At 36.9% G+C, this 20,298-nt stretch overlaps 1 protein-coding gene across 1 annotated transcript in view; it reads left to right on the plus strand.

Annotated features, from left to right (window-relative positions):
* IL17REL (interleukin 17 receptor E like) overlaps positions 1–19,235 on the plus strand; it is a 44,338-nt gene extending 25,103 nt beyond the window's left edge. The window contains exons 5-17 of the mRNA XM_063155932.1: positions 708–822; positions 2,536–2,580; positions 3,423–3,562; positions 3,903–3,974; positions 6,317–6,371; positions 7,050–7,213; positions 9,467–9,514; positions 10,164–10,221; positions 10,595–10,740; positions 13,180–13,239; positions 14,267–14,324; positions 16,901–16,955; positions 17,924–19,235. Of these exons, the coding sequence (XP_063012002.1) occupies positions 708–822; positions 2,536–2,580; positions 3,423–3,562; positions 3,903–3,974; positions 6,317–6,371; positions 7,050–7,213; positions 9,467–9,514; positions 10,164–10,221; positions 10,595–10,740; positions 13,180–13,239; positions 14,267–14,324; positions 16,901–16,955; positions 17,924–17,951 (1,044 nt within the window). The 3' untranslated portion in view covers positions 17,952–19,235. The remainder of the gene's footprint in view (positions 1–707; positions 823–2,535; positions 2,581–3,422; positions 3,563–3,902; positions 3,975–6,316; positions 6,372–7,049; positions 7,214–9,466; positions 9,515–10,163; positions 10,222–10,594; positions 10,741–13,179; positions 13,240–14,266; positions 14,325–16,900; positions 16,956–17,923) is intronic.
* The last annotated feature ends 1,063 nt before the right edge of the window (positions 19,236–20,298 follow it).

The following is a 20,298-nucleotide window of genomic DNA, read 5'->3' on the forward strand; positions in this document are numbered from 1 at the left end:
ATGGAACATCCATCCCTATGGGCAATGCAGGGCCACCAGTCAGTAGCCAGCAGCTTTTAGAGTAAGGCAAGTTTATAGGCAAGAATCAACAAAGATATTTAATCACATTTTCCTAGTTTCAGTTCACTCACTAAAATGGTAACATAAGACGTCTTTTACCCTCCAAATGCTTTTTACCAAGTAAGAGACTATCCAACATGAAAACCTACAAGGAATTTAATAGTTAACTGATAGCAGTGAGGGAATGACCTGCTATAACTGGACCGCAACTTTTGTTTCTTAAATTACTTTCTGTTTCATAAACTATTATTTGAGTTATTACATTTTCTGAAGTTGCCATTAAATATTTAAACACTTCTTTTAAGACTTAAGAGTTTTTTTTTCATTCTGCTAAGGTTTGTGCTTGTAAAATGTGTATAGACTGGGGCTTTTGATATTTCTATGGCTTTAGGATTATTTGATATCTTGTAGGTATTTGGATTTCTAAAAGTGAAGGTGACAGCAACAAGAAATAATGATACTCCTTGAAATCCTTTTATTAACTTGTATCTGCTTCTTTTACATTCCTAATGCTACATTATTGACTGCTTAATGCTGTTCTTAAATGTAAATATGTTTAAGCAAAGAATATTTTTCTCTTTAATATCTTAACCAAAGGTTTTTCTGGAAGTCATATGAGAACTCAATTTTATCAATGTTTTAAACAGGTACAGATACAATTCAATTGCATTGAAGTCAATGTAGCACAACACATCTATGTGACCATGAAAACTGTACCACATTACTGTGAAGTCAAGCTGAGTCAGCAATACTATGTTGAAGGTAGGAAACATCTTAAATCAGATGCTTTTCAGGAAATATCTTTAAAATAAAAAAACCCAAACCAACCAACCAAAAAAAAAACCTCGAAGTCAAAAGCACATCCAAATCACATTCTGGGATATGACCTGACTCACTGACCTAACTGATGGTAGCTCATGTACGCCAGGACCAGTCTTAGTTTACATTTCAGTGATTTTTTTGTTGGCAAGTAAAGGCCTCGACTTGGTATAAAAGCCAGAGTTTATGTCTAAAGCTATGTGGAAACTGAGCTTACACTATGCACTTGTCCCTGTTGCCCTCCTTGTGATTGGCACATGCTCCTTCTCTGCCTGCAGGCTCAGCCCGGCCTGCTCTCTGTGCCTCAGTGGAGCTCCTGCTTCTTTGCAGGGGTGGCCCAGGGGTGGCTTCAGAAGCTGAGGAAAGCTTCATAAGAAAGTCTATAGAAATCTATTTTTACTTTCATTAACTACCTGTTCTATAGCCTGTTACATGTAACTGGAAAAGATTAGGTAGCGTTTTTCCATGTTTTGGAGTGAAGTGCCCAGGAATTTTTTACAAATTATGCCATGTGCACACAAAAATAGATTCAGCACCGTGGTCCAATCAAGATAAAGTGTGGCCAGAGAAGGAAAAAGCAAAAAATGACATGAGACCCCTTGTTCAATCCCAGGCTGGGATTGTCCTGCCTTCCCACCTCCAGAGTCCATGGGTGGATGGTTCCTGTCCTTGCCCCTTGGTACAGTGTCATTTCTGCTGCATGGTTTGACACTTGGGTACAAGTAAGGCCTTTCTGTGCTTAAAAAGCCTTCAGTTTTCTTATCAGTCCTGATTCACTACTGAATTATATATATTTGAAGTATATATATTGAATTATATATATTTGAAGTTTTCTTATCAGTTCTGATTCACTATTGAATGATATATATTTGAAGGATATTCACTATTTGAATTATATAATATTGAAGTATATTATATATACTTTGTGAACAAAGAGGGGAGGAAGCAAGGTTTTACAAAGCCCAGTTTTAGACACATTACAAGGATGAGTGAACAAATGAAAATAGGAAATATTTCTTAGTGGAAAAGGACTCTGCGGGGAAATTAGAGTAAAGTGCTGCTCCAATACTGTGTTATGTAAGGAGAGGTGAAAGCAACACATGAAAAGTTGTTTTAATGTTCTTAAAAGTTAAGTTTTGGAGATAAAAATATCAGATATTCTGAAAGTGTTGCCTGGCTTCTAATTCTGGTAAGCTCCCTAGGAGCTAGGTAGGGTGTTTCTTTCTAAGGCTGGAGTCAGAATAGCAAAAATACAGAATTATTGATAACAGAGAAATGAGCCTGGTAAACAATAGGAGTTGTTTTTTCGAGGAAAAAGTAACCAAATTTATATTATTACTCAAATTATTGTTGTTAGGTTCTAGGTAAAGAAGTGTGGTGCTAAATCCTCAACTGCAGCCTTTACTGCTGCTGAGGTTTCCCAGTATCTCCCCAGAAAGGGAGATAGGTCCTTAAGGCATAGTGTGATATAATCTCTGTGTGTGGGAAGAGTACTTATCTTTTTTGCAGTTTCTTTAAAAGTGTATACAAGTCTGCCCTTAAAAAGAGAGATGAGACAGGTTTCCTGTTGGGAATCTACTGGATAATTTGGCAGTTTGTTTACACAGTTATGTGAATAAAGCAGCACTGAAACAGACTCTGCCTTCTCCCTTGCAGATTGCAGAAACAGTGATGTGGGAAAATATATTCCAGCTTGTTCAGGTGAGCTGATCTCCTGTGCAACTTAGAGCTGTGAGATAGTTCTGGTGACCTACACAATGACATGTTTTCATACTTAAATGAGCAGGGAGAAAAAATTATGATTTCCAACTACCACTACTTATAATTACCATGTAGTTGATAGGTAATGTTCTGGAAATGTATTTCTATGCATTTCTATTGAAATGGTACATGGTAATGTTCTGGAAATATATTTCTATTGAAAATGGGAGGTAAAGGTTTTGATATTCTATATGATTTATAAGATTTTGGAAACAAATTTGTGTTCTTTTAATGCACTTTGGATTGCTGGTTTTATGTTTTATCTATTGAAGACCTCATAAATAGATTGAAATTGATTTGCCAAACTTCTACGCTGCTTGTGGCATACCTGAGAATATATGTATAAAAAAATATTCCTTTCACATATTACACTTGTCTTTCATAGTTGCACATATTCTCTATGTAAGAAAATTACAATCTTGGGATAATCAGCCCTTATAGTGGTATTATCGTGTATATTTCAAATATTTATACATAAACTACATAAGGTTCCGAGTACCAAGGTTGAGGTAAAATTGGTAGGTGTCTTGGCCTCTCAGTATTACAAGTGCTAAACTAAATAATGTTGAATGAAAATTATATCTCATAAAAAAAAAGAGGACTATTAGAGTATAAAGTAATAATAATTTCAAATATTCTAAGTAAGATTCTATAGATGTTGATTTTCATCTCCATCAAGTTATAAAATATATTCTGTCCCTTTTATAAATAGATAAAATAGAAATAATAAAGTTATAAAGAAAGAGATGTAATAATTTCATGCTTGATTTTATTTTTTTCAGCTGGAAAGTTAGCTTATAATTTAGACAGGGCAAGGAAAATGGTAACAGTGAATGTGTCCAACTTTCCCCAAGATCAAGATTATTACGTTCGCCTGTGCCACAAATGGTTCACGTGTGAAGATGCTGGGGCATTTGCTGTGGTGAGTTAAACACCTGGTGCTTTGGGGAACTGGGGAGGGTGTCTTGCAGGTGGCAATGCTCATTAAGGTTATAGTCACAGGAAATGCCATCTATGTCTATATCTACAGCTACATAATCTGTATCACCTATATAATCTATATTTGTAACTATCTATATCATCTCTGTCTATATTTATCTATATATCATCTCTATCTCTATCTCTATCTCTATCTCTATCTCTATCTCTATCTCTATCTCTATCTCTATCTCTATCTCTATCTCTATCTATATCTAATTTAGCTTATATCTAATTAAAAGAAATTTACTGTCTTGGATTTATGACCATCTTTTTCATTTCAGATAAAAGGAAAGGAATCTCTTAAATCCATTTCTCTGAAATACTCTCAGCTACTCCCTTGTCTTTGCATTGAGGTAATACACTCTGGAATTTGGTATATATTTGTGTTTCTGACTGAAGAAATTTTATTAGGGATTTGTGCTAAGGAAAGGAGGAAAAATCTGAAGGAAAAGGCTCTAGGCCCAAGTTTTTGACTAAGGCTTTTTTTGACCTTAGAATTACGTAAATGTAAGGAAGAGATTTCTTTTAGTAGATGCTAATTAAAACATGGCAATCAGAAGAAAATGGGATAAAATTGATAATAATTAATGGAATGTGTTGTGTAATATTATTTTGACTGATTTTTTATAAACAATGAAAAGACAGAAGACTTAATCTGACTGAATGTCAGCAGCATTTGATATAGTATTGCATGAGAAACTAAAACAGGAATTGAGGAAACTGAGAGTGATGGCAAGATTTGAGTGGTAGATAGTACCTGGCTGCAGGGCCAACTCAGCAATTCCTGTTGGATGGGCCTGTGCTGGTAGGGAGGTTATTTAAGGATGACACTTAGAGTCATTCTCATATAAATGCTTTCATCAATAACATGGGGACAAAATGCAGGAATGTGTAATAGGATTTGCTGGAACACAGTTGGGACCTATAATAACAATGGAAGAGGGTCAGGGTGATTGGAGAAGACTAGAGATCTTTATATGTGACATAATTGAAGGACGATGAAGTGTAAAGGATGAAGTGAAAGTTCATGCATTTGCTCTGATAAAAAGAATTCTTGCTGTAGGATGTGAGTCCTCATTTAGAAATAACAGTGGAAGCAAAAAGATCTGGGTGAAATAGTTGATCACAGGGTGATTAACTAGCTTGCTTCCCTGATATCAAGATGTAAACAGGAACAAAAGTTAGTGAGTTAGATTAGATTATTCCAAGCTAACAGGAAAGTACGGGCAAGGCCTTCTTTGAAATACTGTAAGGAATTCTTGTATCCATATTTAAGAAAGGTTAATTCAAAAGGAAGATGCACATAAAAATCTGTAGTGATTGGGGAATGAAGAGACTGTTTTACAAAAGGAATTCAAATACCATGTTTCCATTAGCCTGATAAAGCACATACAAAGAGAAATTATGTTTGCTGTGCAAATACAGACCAGAAGGATCACTTATAAGGAAAAATAAGATATGTTTTAAATGGAAGTCATTCTTGCAATGAGAATGAAGGGGGAAAAAATTCATTCCATGAATATATTCAGGATAGTTACAGGTTTTCATGATAACCTGAGAAGTGAGATTTTGGAATGTCTTTCATACAAGGAATAAAAGGTCCCAAACAAATTCAAAATTATCCTGCTAACATAGAAAGATGCTATGTGAACCTAGTTTTCTCACTGAATTTTGAGGTTAGATTTACCTTGCAGATTTAGATACCTAAATGTAAAGATCTAAATACAGATATCTACATTTGAATTAGGTGAATAAACTCTTAAAGTCAATGGAGAGCTAATTAATACAGTCAGTGCTCAACTGACCAAATGTAGATGGCCAATCCTTTTGGGATGTGCTGGACTGCACTGTAGATTCCACTGGCTGCTCTGGCTAGGTCTAAATAAGGCTACTGTGACAGTAATTTGGGCACTTTAGTCACATTGAGATGTGTACATTGTGGGACCTAAAATCACATACCTAAATAGGCAAGCTGAACCACAAAGTCTTGTCGAAGCCTAGGGAATTTTTTCATTCCACTCTGAAAATATGAGATCACTAGAAGAATTTTATTTCTCTCAGTATATACTCTGCAAATAGGATTGCAGTGTAGAAATAGAAAATTCTGCAGTGCAGATAGAAAATTCTGCAATAGGATTGCTGAGCAAACAGATGGGAACAGAAACATTTGCACATGAATCTAAATAAATAGGGCATAGCAGCAGCCATGCACACATACTTGAAGATTGGGTTAAGTTTCAGTCCTCAGATACTAAGGATGCATCCTTTACAATTGCCTAGGCCAGGAGATCTTATATTATGACTATTGAATGTTTTGAGTCCCCTAGAAAGGGAAATCAAAACATTCAATAATCATAATATAAGGTCAATTACTGTAAGAAACTTAATGAAAATCAAAGTGGAAGATTTTCTAAATGAAATTGGACCAAATATGCAACTTAGAAATAGGATATAGTGTTAGAATGGATCACCTTAGTTCAATGCCCCTAATGATGAACAACAAAATAAAAAAAAAACCTTTACAAAATTACTTCCAAAGCTTTCTAACAAATATAGCATCCTTATCTTTGGCAGGAAGAATTTCTTTCACATTCTAACTGAAATGTTAAAAACATTTATCTTAAAAATGTTTAAAAAATGGTAAAATGTTAAAAAAATTGATAACCTCTAACTGATGCCCACTGTTTGGTTGTAGGGTTGGCTGGCACTTCCAGATGCAAGGAGGGTACAGCTTTGTCCCTTTGAAAATGGCAAGTATTGTGTGCTTACTCTTTATAGGAATGACTTTCAGCAGCTCCATTAGTATGTCACAGTTTAAATTAATCTACACTGAAAATCATGTGTTGCAAAACTTCAAGGAAATAATCATATTGGTTTGTTTTACTGTGGGTAGATGAAACAACTTACTGTCAGACCAAATAATTCACCAAGTTTATGCCAACAAAAACACTAAGTAACTTTCTGGTCATTTCCCGCATTTGCTTGAGTGACACACAAACTGGACAGACGGAATAAAGGGTCAGCTTAGAAATGGTGTGAGAAGAGGGCTTCAAGGAGACATTTGAGGGTGTCCAATACCCAACCCAAAGGAGGGAGCAAGGAGTTGAAAAAGAACACAGTTAACTATATATGAGTTCTATGCTTAACAGGAAATTATTCACACAAATATTCCAGCAATATCAGAAATTTGTCTGAGATGACAGCTCAGAAAGAAACAGAAAAACAGAAAAAGAAATTATCTTATTTGTGCACATATGAAAGTAATTTTTTTACCAAGCAAATAGAAAAAAGTGTGGCCTAAAATGAGTTTTATTGTGTTAAGTCCAAGATTTTGGTTTAAAGCACATGTAGAGGTACCAGACTTATTAGCTGTGTTGATTCCTGTCTGGACATTTTGAGTAATGTTTTCCCTCTTTCTTTGTGCACAGATACACAGGTGCTATGGGACAATATTGTTTATAACCCATCAACACAAACCCTTGCCTGGGAGCCAGCCTGTCCTGTCCTTGTCATGGTTAACCTATGCAGGTTCACCAAGTTGAATGACCACTGTGAAGATATAGAAAAATCTTTCAAAAATTCTTCTGAGAAAGTAAGAGCTCTGTGGATTAATTCAAACTGTGAGATTGAAAGGCATCACCAAAGGCAAAATGTGAAGAGCTAGATTTTGGAATAAGAGCAGTTGCAAATTCCTCTCTTCTTCTCTGATACTTAAAACTATTCATAATCACAGTCTGTTCTTGCACACTAATCACATGATTTATTCAAAATAGTCACTGACTCATTATAAAGAAATAACAAGTGGAGATGACTGGGCAGCTAGTAATGTTTGCTAAATTCTTTGGGGTAAATAGGATCTGCTTTTTATTTATAGTTCACATCAGGTTACCTTTAAAGTAAGAAACAGACACATTGTGAGGACAACTCTTCTCATCTCGAGATAAGCATGTTAGGTTGGAGGGATTTCTCTCTGATGGTACCACCTTATTTTTACTGTCACAAGGGTATTTTGTGATTAGATCAGATGTAGATATTTAACATTTAAACACCAGAAATATAAATTAAATGAAGCTTTACATATTTCTGGAGACATAACAGTACTTTGGTAGGGCACAATTGTTTTGTAATTAAGATCTTCCTGAAGCGCCTTCCTCAGCCTGGTCCAGTGTCTTGAAATTGTGGGTGCTGAAATATTGTGTCCCTTAGTTCTTCCAGCATTTATTTTCTCAAGTTGAGAAGGGGTTTCAAATGCATATGTCTTGAATGGCTTAACACTTCAATACTGAATGCTCTGGCTTTTTGAGGTTCACTAGAATTAGTTTTATCATGAAAAGTAATCACAATCAGGCTTGCCTGATTGTGCAGAGAAGGCTGCAAACTTAAAGTAACAACAGAAAAGGCAAAAAAAAAAAAAAAATCAAACACAAGAGATTAATTCTGAAACTTTTGGATTAATATTATTATTCTGATGACATGACTGGGGAGGGGCTGACTCCAGACTGTCGAATGCTTTTGTGATTAGGAACTCCTGGCCAAGCCTTTAGTGATTGTTCAGATCCATCATTTATGAGTTCCAACAAAGCTTTGATCTTGAGAAAACAGATTAATTTAATTCTAGATGTGACTGATCCCTCTGGGATTATTCATCTGCTGGCAACAAGTACAATTCATTGCTTGCAGGAGAGAAAAAAGGCTAAAAAAGACTAAAATGGGGTCTGGCTGGTAATGGTTGTATCTATCACCAGAACAGAAACCAAAATTATTACAGAGTATGAGTGTTTTTCTGTATTTACTGATTGCATTTAATGACTGAACATTAATATTAATCATAGAACCATAGAATATCCTGAGCTGGATGAGACCCACAAGGATCATCAACATTCATGGATAGAATGGATTCTCTTTATTTTCCTCGTTAATTCTAACAAGTTTGATATTGAATTTGGTCCATTTATGGTCCTGTAACCCTGAAAACCATCCCTGTAGTATGCTGGAAACTCCTGCAGATTGCTCAGATAGGGCCAACTGTCCTGTGAATCCAGACAAGGCCACACACTCTAATACTGTGCACATGTACTGACTCAGGCACGAAAGCTGCATCACTCCTCCTGACTGAGGCTGGGGCTTCCTCTGTCAATGACAAAACTGTCTCCAGGTCTGAGCAGGCTCCTGCAGAGCTATCTCCTGGGACGCTGCTGTTATGTTCTCAAAAGAAGTTACAGGAAGGGTTTGGCCGTGTAGGATGCTCAGTCACTTTTAGCAGCAGGGTTTATTTAAGTAGGATCATGTGTATAGCAATGTGTGCAGCTATTGTTTTTAGAAGAAAAGGCTCTTTGTGGTGAAGCCCTTGGTGGGTAAACAATTGTTAATCAAGAAAAACAACATTTTGTGGATTGCTTAAGTGTATTTCCAAAATTCAGCCTACGTTTCACTGTTCTGAAATAAGGATATGGAAAATTCAAAGATTTCTCAACTGATGGTGGAAAACTTTTGGATGTATGTTTAGGTGTTCTGATGAGTTGTTCATGAGTGGAAAATAAGGGGTTGAAATAAGTTGACTTTGTAATCAGAATTTTGCACAAGCCACCAAAGAATCAATGAATTTAGCTCTAATGGGTCAGTCTGACCATAAAAAATGCTACATATTGCAGATAAAAGGGAGCACACTATTCAGTAATCCAAAGCAGCAGTTGTTTCTAATCATTTTATGTGATTAACTTCCTGGGATGTTTATGAATTAAACAAACCAGTTGCCTTTGCAGTAATCAAGCCATGAAAATTGCAGAAGTTGATTTTGTGAAACTAGTTAATAAATCTAGCTAATGATGACTGCTCTGTCTTCCAGCAGGTCAAATATTCTCGTGTGGACACTCACCCAAGACTTTGCATGAAGGTAAAGGAATTTCTTTGTAAAACACATATTAACTGCCCTTCTATCTCTAAAACAAATGAGCTGCTGATGTTCTTTATGATCAATATTTTGTTTCATAGCTCTGATAAATGGGAACTGACAATGAAGGAAAAGTGAAGGATTAGATTAGAAGGTGATAGTTTTGGAGTGCAGCAGCAATTATAGATAAGACACAGGTCAGATTGTTCCCTTCCTTTTTGTCTGTTTAAGAAAAGCAGGAAAAAAATATTTTTTGTCAATGCAAACTCTGAAGAATATGCTAAATTTAACATATAAAGTTTTTCATAGTAAATATTTGAAAATAAAATGATCAACACTTAATGACGAATCTCTTACTATTCTATTTGAGGGAAAAAAATCCAAATAAGGCCAATACAGGCATATTATTGTTTTCTTTTAAATTACTTTCAGGTCAGTGGGACCAGATATTTATATAAAATATGCATGATTATAAATACCTGAAGAATTAGGGGATCTAATTTAAGTTAAGGGTTGGAAGATACAATGAAGGAGGAAAGCTGTGAATTAATCTTCTGCAACTTTCTGGAATTCCCTGATCATCACTAGTTGAATATTTGCCACAGATTGAAATAGAAAATCCAGTTTTCATAACAGATTTCTCTGCTTTCAGTTTACCACCAAACGAGGATCTTGGATTAAATGTCCATTTGCTCATGGAGAATTTCCAGGTAAATAGATTTTTAAAATTGTAAATAAACATTAAATTGTAAATAACATTATATTGTGGAAATTGTAAATAACATTATATTGTGGAAAATATTTAAATCACTAGATATGAGAAGTGAGAAATGTTCAACAACACTGTAAATTGTAAACTAAGTCAAAGAGACTTGACAGCTTTTTACTTCTATGTATCCTCAGTAGATCTAGTGTTCAACAGTATAAAAAGTAACTTGTAGGAATCAAAATAATTAAAATAATTATTTGCATATAATTTGATAACACTTAAAAATACAAAAAGCTTTTATTTTAGGCATAAATTTTAGAATATACTGTATGGTCCTTGTACATCTAAAAGTAAGTATTTTCCCCTAATATCAGCCTGGAAAATGAGGACTGCTGCAGTTGCAGAACAAATACAAGTTTTCTTCACATCCCAAACCAAGGCACAGTTCTCAGTGCTTGTGTGTAACAGGACGCAGATGGCTTCATGTGAATCTCTTGGGATGCATCATTCAGTCTCTGTGGTTTGTATATATTATTTCTTAAACTTTTTAAGGCTTTTAAACATACCTAACTTCATTCATATATTATTCCGTATATTGTTCTGCAGCTTGAATCCATTAATAAACCATGTACATATTGCAACAATTACTGGAACATTTTAAAAGCATGTAGTTCTAAATCTGATCTCACACTGAAACAAGAAATAAATAAAGATGCTGAAGTCCAATGAGTCACATCAAATGATGTGACTATTGAGGGGAACTTTAATATTCCTTTAATGTCATTTTTGTAGTGTGGTATTTGTATTATGTATATAGCAAATGTTCCTGTTAATATTTCATATATGGGTCACTGATACAGCTGACCTGGCAAATCACACATCATGAAATGTAAGACTTGAGGCATCAATCCATTATGAACTCTAAATATCACAGCTGCCAATACAAACTCAACACGCAGAAAGGGCTCATTTTCAGCCAAATTATCTATTTGAGCCAGCTGATGGTGTGGCTACACAACTGCTTCATCCAAAAAAATGGGGACAGAGAGGGGAAAGATTATGGGAGGGTCAGATTTCAGTGTCAGGCAGCAGCTAGTCATGAGAGCCTCATTCCTCTCTTGCAACTTAGTCTATGTCCCACACATTTTCAGTGCTGCACTGTGGTTTGCCCTTTAACCCTGCCTATCAGTTACCTTGTTGGCCCAATTGTGATCTGCTGAGAGACACATCTAGGAAGTGAGGTCAAAGAGCTAAAGAGAGGCCAGAGTATTATTTTTCAAACAGGACAATATTAGCAGGATAGATCCTAGCAGCTACCAGGACCACCATGCTGAAATACAGCAGCCAGCTCCTCAGCACTCTCAGATCCACTGCTAAATATGTGCTCCTGCTGTCTGCTTCACTGACCAGGCACATGAGCTGGCACATGATGAATTTTGAGAAATTTGAGAAATCTAGATATTGTGATTTGAATTGTTACTCCTGGCTATAGGGGGATGTGTTTTAGAGCACACAAGCACAGCTCCTACATCTGTCCTCTCTGTAAGGTATATTCCAGCTGTACTTGTCACTATGTAGGGACACAATGCAACTCTGCCTTTTTCAGGTGCTTGTGATTCTTCTAGTGGGAAGAGTGCACAATCAGGCAGTTATGAACAAGCATTTCTTAACATGATGGGCTGGACACTGAATGCTGAATTTGTTTTCTAATGGATCAGTTTAGATTGTTAGTGCACCTCTGGTGCTGAATGTAACAGAACAGCTGATAAAAAAGAGTTTTCCAACTCAGCACAGTCTGAGGACATGCAAAAATGGAAGATAACAACTTGCTCCTCTAGGAGTTCCCAGAGCTGAATAATCATGGCAAAAGGCTTGGGAAAAAACAGCTATCCTAATTAACACAGACCACAGAGGGCATTGGTGGCAATATCAAGAGTCTATCCTAAAGGGAAAAGCTGTCTGGAAAATGCTGTATTACTGGCAGAAATGGAGATCTTGTAGAATAGTTGTCAACACTCAGGGAAGGTTCTCTTCAGCTGATCTATTTCACATGAAATCTGTGGAGTTTGTATTTTCTGGTTTTAAAGGTTCCCTGTGTGAATAGCTAAGTGAAAGGCATAATGGTGGAACACCAATAAATCACAGCTAGATAGTGAAATGTGTGTTTCATGAAGGCACTGATGCATTTAGACATGCTGTTTTCTTCCCTTTGGTACAGAGCTGTTATGTCTCTGCTACTGTGACAGAATGGGACTCCAAAATAAATTACATACAGTTCCTGTCTCAACACCATGAGCAGTGTACACAAAGTTTTCATCAAGACCTCACTCTGTGTTCCCAGAAACCAATGTTGATCCTCTAACTACTAATTCCTCTTCGGTCATGCTTGAATTTATTCACCTAATTTGCCCCCAATTACTTTAGGAGTTTGCCACCCTGAAGAGAGTGGTGTAGAATGCATAGCTAGTGGTGGAGTAACAGACATTATTTTGAGGACAAACCATAATCAATCAGATATTAAATGTCAAGCCAGTCATTTAGGACAAATTTGCCCTAAGGCTCAGCTTGTTCTCTGCATACAATGGGATGGGAAGTCCAGAAGAGCTGTAAAGACAGGGTCATTCCTTCAGCTCATACACCAGGGAAAAGAAGTGAAGATGATGGGAGGAAGCAAACAGTGGAGGGGGGGAGTTTCCTCCTTGTGATGCTCCATAAAATGCAGTAACATTTGCCCCCTTCCTGTGCTGCCACACTCTGCTTGGCAACACCAGCTGCTTATGGTCATTGAGATCTGGGGTTAGCTCTGAAAATAAATAACCTTCCATTGATTTTCTAACACAGTAGAACTCTAATAGCATTATTGGGAACCAAAGCAAAGAACTGAAGAGACACAGTGTGTTTTCATTGTTTTCAGGTATGGAAAATGGCGATTTTCAGCTTTTTTTTTTTTATTCATTAGGGAGATCCTGTTTCAATCACTATGTCACAGGAAATGTGTGGGTCAACAATTTGCATTCAGGTATGTGTCTTGCTTTTTGCCAGGTACCCTGTACAAAATAAACTAATAAAAAATCATTAAGACACCTAGCAAACCAGCAAGTACTCTCACTGCTTTCTCCTCTCAGCTAAATCTGATTACTGTGCAAATCAAGTTGGCAAAGAGCATTATTTAAAGCTTGGTATGCTGCCACCACTTTTCTTAGAGATGACATTAATTAACTGAGAAGTTGCTCTCCATGATCTTGCTCCTTTGTCAGTGGCAGATAAAAGGATATCATCAGGATATTGCTAATCCTGTCTTTATGTGTTCCTTCATAAATAAAAAGTTCCAAGCTATCAAAAGATCCAAGTAAATAATGGATGAAAATTGACATTGACTAGAAAAGGTGAGGCATATAGTAAACAGCACAGCAAGTGCATGGTGTCCTAGAATTAGCACTCAGGAAAGTAGAACTGAGCAAATGATTTCTGAGATTTCTGCACACTGTTTCTGTAGCTGAACTTCATTAAGAAATTTTGTTCATAGAAAATGAGCATGAAGCTTATTGATAGGTTTATGCCTCTCTGGAGTAAATGTTCTCAGCAGACACTGAAAGAAATGAGAGTGAGCTCTGAGGCTCCAGCAGCTGCCCTGGAAGGCCCTTCTCACCTTCACTTTGCGCTGCTGGGAAGAAAGAGGGAAGATGAAAGTGAGATTGGCAAAAGCTTACTGAGTAATGAGAGTAGTTAGTCTTTCCCTAGTGAGAAATGAAATTTGGTGGGGAGACTGATAATTTCCTGCATAAATTATTTATTTTGTAAGTAAGACATTATCTGTCAGTCAACAATAGCAACAAAAATTATGATTAGCTCTATCATTTAGAGACCTAAAAGTGATTGCAACTCAATATATACTAGACCAGCAATCTCCATATGTGTATATTTAGAAACAGATTTAAAATGCAGTCCCTTGAGTAAACTAATAAAGCCATCTCGTTTTGTCAACACAAGTGCTTAGTAACAGCTCTGCTGAAAGGGGAATAAGCCTCAATTCTTTCTTTTGAAAGGGCTGGAGAACAGATGTGGATTATTCAGTTCCACTGCAGATCTGTGATACCTTCTGCGGTGAGTAGAATGTTAACAAAAGAAGCTTGGGTCTTTATTCTGTACAAGAGCACATTTGAGGTGAAGTGTGTTTTCACTGTGAAACTGAGGTGGAATTCACCTGACTGGAGGTGGATGTGTGCATGAGAGCGGGATATGCTCAGAGTCCTTTATAGACAGTGGACTGATATACCTCATGAGCTACTTTAATTATCTCTGCAAGGGCAGCTTGTGTGCTGGCTGCTGTCTCTGCTTCCTGGGTGAATTCTTCACCTTGTGCCAGTTTCTGTGTGTCACACCTGTATTTACCTTGCTGTCAGTACATGAGGTAGCTCGATAAAAGCACACCTTGGCAAGAGGCACACACTGCTGCCATTGCAGTGACTGCAGCACAGCCCTGCTCTCAGTTCCCCCCCTGCAAATGGGACAGCAGCACTTCCCTCCACTTCCCAGCAAGCAGAAATTTGCTTCTGGACATTATTATGATGATGATTTGAGGTGCACTCAGATACACAATGGAGCCAGAATACTCTAGAACCTCCAAGCCCTGAAAGTAAGGTGTTGTAGAAATTAGTGAGTTCGGAGCAAACTAAGGCTGTGGGATTTATGGTGAACAGTACAGCAGTGGATTGACTAATTTAGAACTAAAAAGTCTAAAAGGAATCATGCTGAGAGAAGCCTCAATCTGAGCATTTCCAAAAACACTTCCCCAAACTCACACAAAAAACCAACCTACATCTCCTTCTAGTTCACTGCAAATACAGTAAGCCCTGTGACAGATTTTCCCTGTGTTCTGAAAACACCTGTCAGTTAACTACAGCTTCAGACTTGGAAGCCTGATAATAAAAAGAAGGGAGCTTGAATTTGTGGTCTGAATGTAGTTCCCTGTGTAATCATTTGTATAATGCCAGTTCAGGTTTCTTCTCCACTGAAAAACCTGTGATTGTAACAGGCCCACTCAAGATGAATATATTAAATCACTGTTGTGGTTCATGCAGTGTGGATGAACCCCAGCATTTTAATTTTTCATATTTTCTATTTAAAAATGCAGAGTATGACAAAAACGTGTAAAATAATTAAAAGGTCTAGAGATGACAGTCTTGGAAATTCTCTGCACCTCATGGTAGGAGAGAACATGTCTGTGCAGTAAATGAAAATAGCAGAACATCAAAAGCTGACTAAAGAACTTTATGTGCATAATATTTGATTTAAATATTTAAATAGTGAACTTTTTTTCACAAGCTTGTTTGTTTGGTTTGGTTTTTTGTTGTGTTTGTGTGTAGAGTTTTTGTTGGTTGTTGTTGTTTTTTGGATTTTTTTTCCTTCTGATTAGGAATTTGTGGAGATTTGGGAAAAAAAAGGAGAAAATGGGCACTTACCAAGAATGTCAGAACTGTAATGTGTGATCACTGTGTTTGTTGTACATTAACCTCATGCTTCATGGATCCTGACATAATTTATGGTTTTGGGACAATGTGATCTATATCAGTTGGTAGATCAATCCATCTCTGTCTGTGGACCAGTGTTCCCAAAATCTCCCTGTAAGCAAGATGTTACAAGTCAGTGTCAGAGATGGGACACTGAACTGGGTTGGTCTGTCTCACTGCAATAATTCCAGTGTTCTTAACGACCCATTGGAAGCCACCAGCTGCTTCTCAGGTGTGAGGTTTTTAATGTATAAGTGACAGCAAAACTACTAAGGGTTTTTGTATTCTTAAATGCATATTTTATATAAAAAAGGTATTTCTTAAACACTAGCCTTTTAAAATCAGGATGTGATGAAAGTTTCTTAAAGCAGTTACCAAGGGTGATAATTGTTACACTGGGATGCTGTTGTGTTTGGGCCTAAGATATTAAGGAAAGCCATCCATATAAAAGTGAAGGTAATATTAACCTTGAGATTTGTCTGTAATTTGTGACAAACTGAAATGTCAAAGCAAATGACAAATAATCTTGTAATGGCACAGTGAAATAGTGAAAACATATACTGTGCACATCTTTGTAAAATAGAAACGTGCATGTTAAGTGTAACTGTTAAAGATAACAAGCACTGTCAGTGTGTTCAGAAGACTCATGATGTTATTAGAAAACAAGATTCCGGTCATAACAACATCTATTACAAAAATGTCATTGTGTCTAACCATCAGGAAGGCTGCTCTTTACCCAAGCTTTTAGAAGAGCTTTCTGGCATGTATAATTTATTATTCTACAATGGATAGCATTTTTCTATAAAGCTGTACATATTTTTTCTATATTTTCTATAAAGCTGTACTTTGGGAATTACAATGGCTTGGTCTTGTTTGCTCTACAATGGATGGAAATAGGAAAATAATGTGGTGGTTTTTTAAAAATTTTGAATTTAATAGCAATGACTTGGAGGCAATACTTTGTGCTTCTGTCAAATTTTCTATTTCTTTTGACCACTTTTCTGGATTCTATTTAATAAAGCCAAGCATTTTGAGACACTATTTCCTCTATAAAATAAGAACTTTATGTATTTTGTATGAAACAGTAACCCATATCAGTTACTCTGAGAATAAATATGTGAATCATAATTAAAACAAAATGGCAACCTATATTTGAACTTGTTCCCTCAGGTTTTCATGGTCAGTCATACAGTGATGGAAACCCACCAAAAGCCATGACACACAGGTATCCATCCAATTTACAGTTTGAAACATCTGTGGGAATGCATGGGGTTTTTAATCTTGAATTGGTTTTTAATCTGGCCTTGTAACAGGCACAGAAGGAATATCTGAATGAATTTTGTATATAGCTAGAAGGAATATCAGGTTCTTAACCCTCCCTTTCCCACTGAACACATTCCCTGCTTTTGTGCTCTCTCTTCTCTTGCTTTCTCTCTTTGCAGTTTAGTCTGGAATCAGAGGTAGCTGCCTTGCTGCCCAAGTGAGGAGAAAGGGAGGCAATTAACCAGTGCCAGTGAGAAGTTTGTAAAGTAACAACACAGCCTTCAGGAGCCCTGAAACAAGCTCAGATTGCTGTGCGTGATATTCACATTATTAGCCCCTGTCCCCTGCTTTCTCACTGATGTTTGCATGCAGGTCGGATCCCTCTGTGCTCTCACTGATTAGACACGTCTGCTCAGCTGTTCCAGTGCTGCTTCTTATTGCCACAGTCCTTTACTAAACACCCCTCCTAGGCTATAGACAAAAAAATCAGTAAATAATGCAGCCCATGGAGGTACAATTTGGCAGACCCTGAACCCTTAAAAATTCTCTTCCTTTAAGGATACCTTTCAGAGCCAGCCTAGAAGAGTGGGAGCTACCTAGAACTGCAGAGAAAATAGAGATGAAAAACTCTTGTTCCAAGATGGGGAAAAGCTGGAGCCTTGCAAAAGCTCTGCAAATCATGTGGTTGAGAAGGGGCTGCCATCCTTGCCTTGAGGCAGTCTTTTCCCTTTCAGAAGATACCACTCAGAATAAAGTATCTGATTTTGTTTATATGTTCATATAAACACTGTTTGAATTGTGACAGTCAAGTACACAAGCTGTAGACAAAATGTTAGATTTGTTATTTTATACCAACTATATAGCTATGAACTTTTTCACACTTTGGAGAAAAGAATAACAATCTTCTTTCCTCTTCTGTTTTTCTCCTAGGATGAAGAGTGTGGAGTCCTTGCATTGAATCTAACAACATGTTTTCAAGGTCCTCAGGATCTTCTCAACATTGTATTGTGGTGCAACTTGCAATTCTGGTCTAACTGGTCATCTCTCATGACAGTAGTTTCTGATTACTGTGAGATTATTCTCATGAGTGAAGAATTTAGCAAGTTGAGCCTACTGTAATATGACAAATTCAGATTGGGATTCCTTATTTCCCAGTATTTAAAAAAAGGGTCTTAGAATGACACAGACACATTTTATGAAAAGTCCTTTCCTTAGGATTTTTCCTCCTGAGAAGTTGAGAGGCCTCAGGAACAAAATGCAAACAATAATTATCTGCTGCTGTGGAATGCAACAGGTGCATCTGTGATTGGTCTCATGTGGTTGTTTTTGATTAATGGCCAATCACAGCCCAGCTGGCTTGGACTCTCTGTCCAAGACACAAACCTTTGTTATTCTTTCCTATTCTATTCTTAGCTAGCCTTCTGATGAAATCCTTTCTTCTATTCTTTTAGTATAGTTTTAATATATATAATAAAATAATAAATCAAGCCTTCTGAAACATGGAGTCAGATCCTTGTCTCTTTCCTCACCCTGGGGCCCCTGTGAACACCATCAATTAGATCATCTAGAAAATCAGGTCCACATTTCCCATCTAAAGTAGTATTTATACAAAACATGCTATAAGTGAATACTTTCATGGTACTTTGTGTAACTATAGAACAAGTATTTCAGATTTTCTTGTTGGTAGCTTTCATTTTTAAGCCATAAGCAAAAATTTTCGAGAAATGAATAATGGAGGAAGTTTTCTCAGCTTTGATAAATTATTTTTCTTTGCAATTTCCTGTCTTGATTTTCTCATGCCATTCTGATGATCTCACCATGACAGACCATGTTCTTTAAGTATATCTAATAACTTCTTTCTGTGTTTGCATTTGTGTTTGCCTTGAAGATAATTTTCCTATTTGTCTGAGGTGGTACATGTCTTTGGTTGATTGCTATTTAAAACTGTCTTGTGGAAATCTGGTCTAGAAAGAACCAGTTTAATGGAAATAGTTTTCCCCATTATATCAGTATTTATACTCAATTGTTAAGGATAATATTACACACTCTACTGATTAACAAATATTTGGCCTTTATTTCACTGAATAGTCCTGTCAAACATGCTTCCTGTTGTGTAACATGGGAATAAAGTAAAATAAAAGATGATTAATAGCTTATCCTGAAACCATGTGGAATTGATCATGTGAGATCAGGAATGTGGATGAGGAGTAAGGGAACAAGAAGTTAGTTGATCAATAAAAAATATTTTCCATCTGAATGTGTGGAGTTTTAAGAATTGTTTGTTTTGTTGTGTTTCAAGGCATTCATTGACACTTTTAACAGTATGGTGTAAGAGACATCCACTGCAATGAAACACAAGAGGTGTTTTGAGGTGCCCTGGCGAGGTCAAGTTCTGCTTGACTCTTTTGATGTAAAAGCTTTATTATTTAGACTGCTCATCTATTAGATGTAGTCTCATTCCTGGCAGTGCTGCAGCTCCAAAAGCAGAGGTGGCAGGGCAGCATTCCTAGAGCACTGAGTTACTTCCTTTGTGAACCTGAAGCTCTGACCCTGCTTTTCCTCTAACACCTTTCAGGCTGCAGCCAGGAATGAGACACTTGGCCACCCAGCTGAGAGAGCATCATAACTCTCTTCACTTTCTTCCAGTGGAAAAGTCTTTTCTGCAGGAGAGGTTGTTGTACAGAGTGATTTTTATTGCCATGATATCTTAAAATCAACTTTATGAATATACCCTCGGACTGAAAGTTAATTGAAATGATACAGGTGTATCTAAGGCTAAAGCAAAACACCACCTCCAATGACAAGCTCATCTGAGATCCCGAAGCAGCAACAGCTGGACTAAGCCCTGTGCTTTCAGTGAGAAAGTCCTGCTTCAGCTGCATAGAAGCTGACTCTCTTGCAGTACATCATCTCTTGTTGGCTGCAGTGCTGAAAATACCAAAGAAAACAGTCATAGCAAAGCATGGTCCTGTTTTACAGGAAAATTTGGACAGGGGACATAGCAGATGTAATTTAACCTGAGAATAAGGTGCTTATCCAGAGACAGTACTCTAAGCTCCCATGATGGCCACTGGGAAGAGACAGGTACTTTCCAGGCATACTTCATTTTGCTTGGATACTTGTTTTAAAGGGAGCCTAGGCAGCTCCACCTAAAGGCTTACAACATTCCTGCTGGTGGCAAATGTTTGCAAATAATCCTTAATAGTATTTCTGTACTTTGGCTCAGGTCTCCCTCTTTGCATTTGTGTAGTGAGAAAATTGCTGGTAGCTTTTCTGACCGACTCCAGAGCAGATCTGTATGAGTC

This window comes from Melospiza melodia, chromosome 4 (genome assembly GCF_035770615.1).
Source record: "Melospiza melodia melodia isolate bMelMel2 chromosome 4, bMelMel2.pri, whole genome shotgun sequence".
NCBI classification, from domain to species: Eukaryota; Metazoa; Chordata; class Aves; order Passeriformes; family Passerellidae; genus Melospiza; species Melospiza melodia.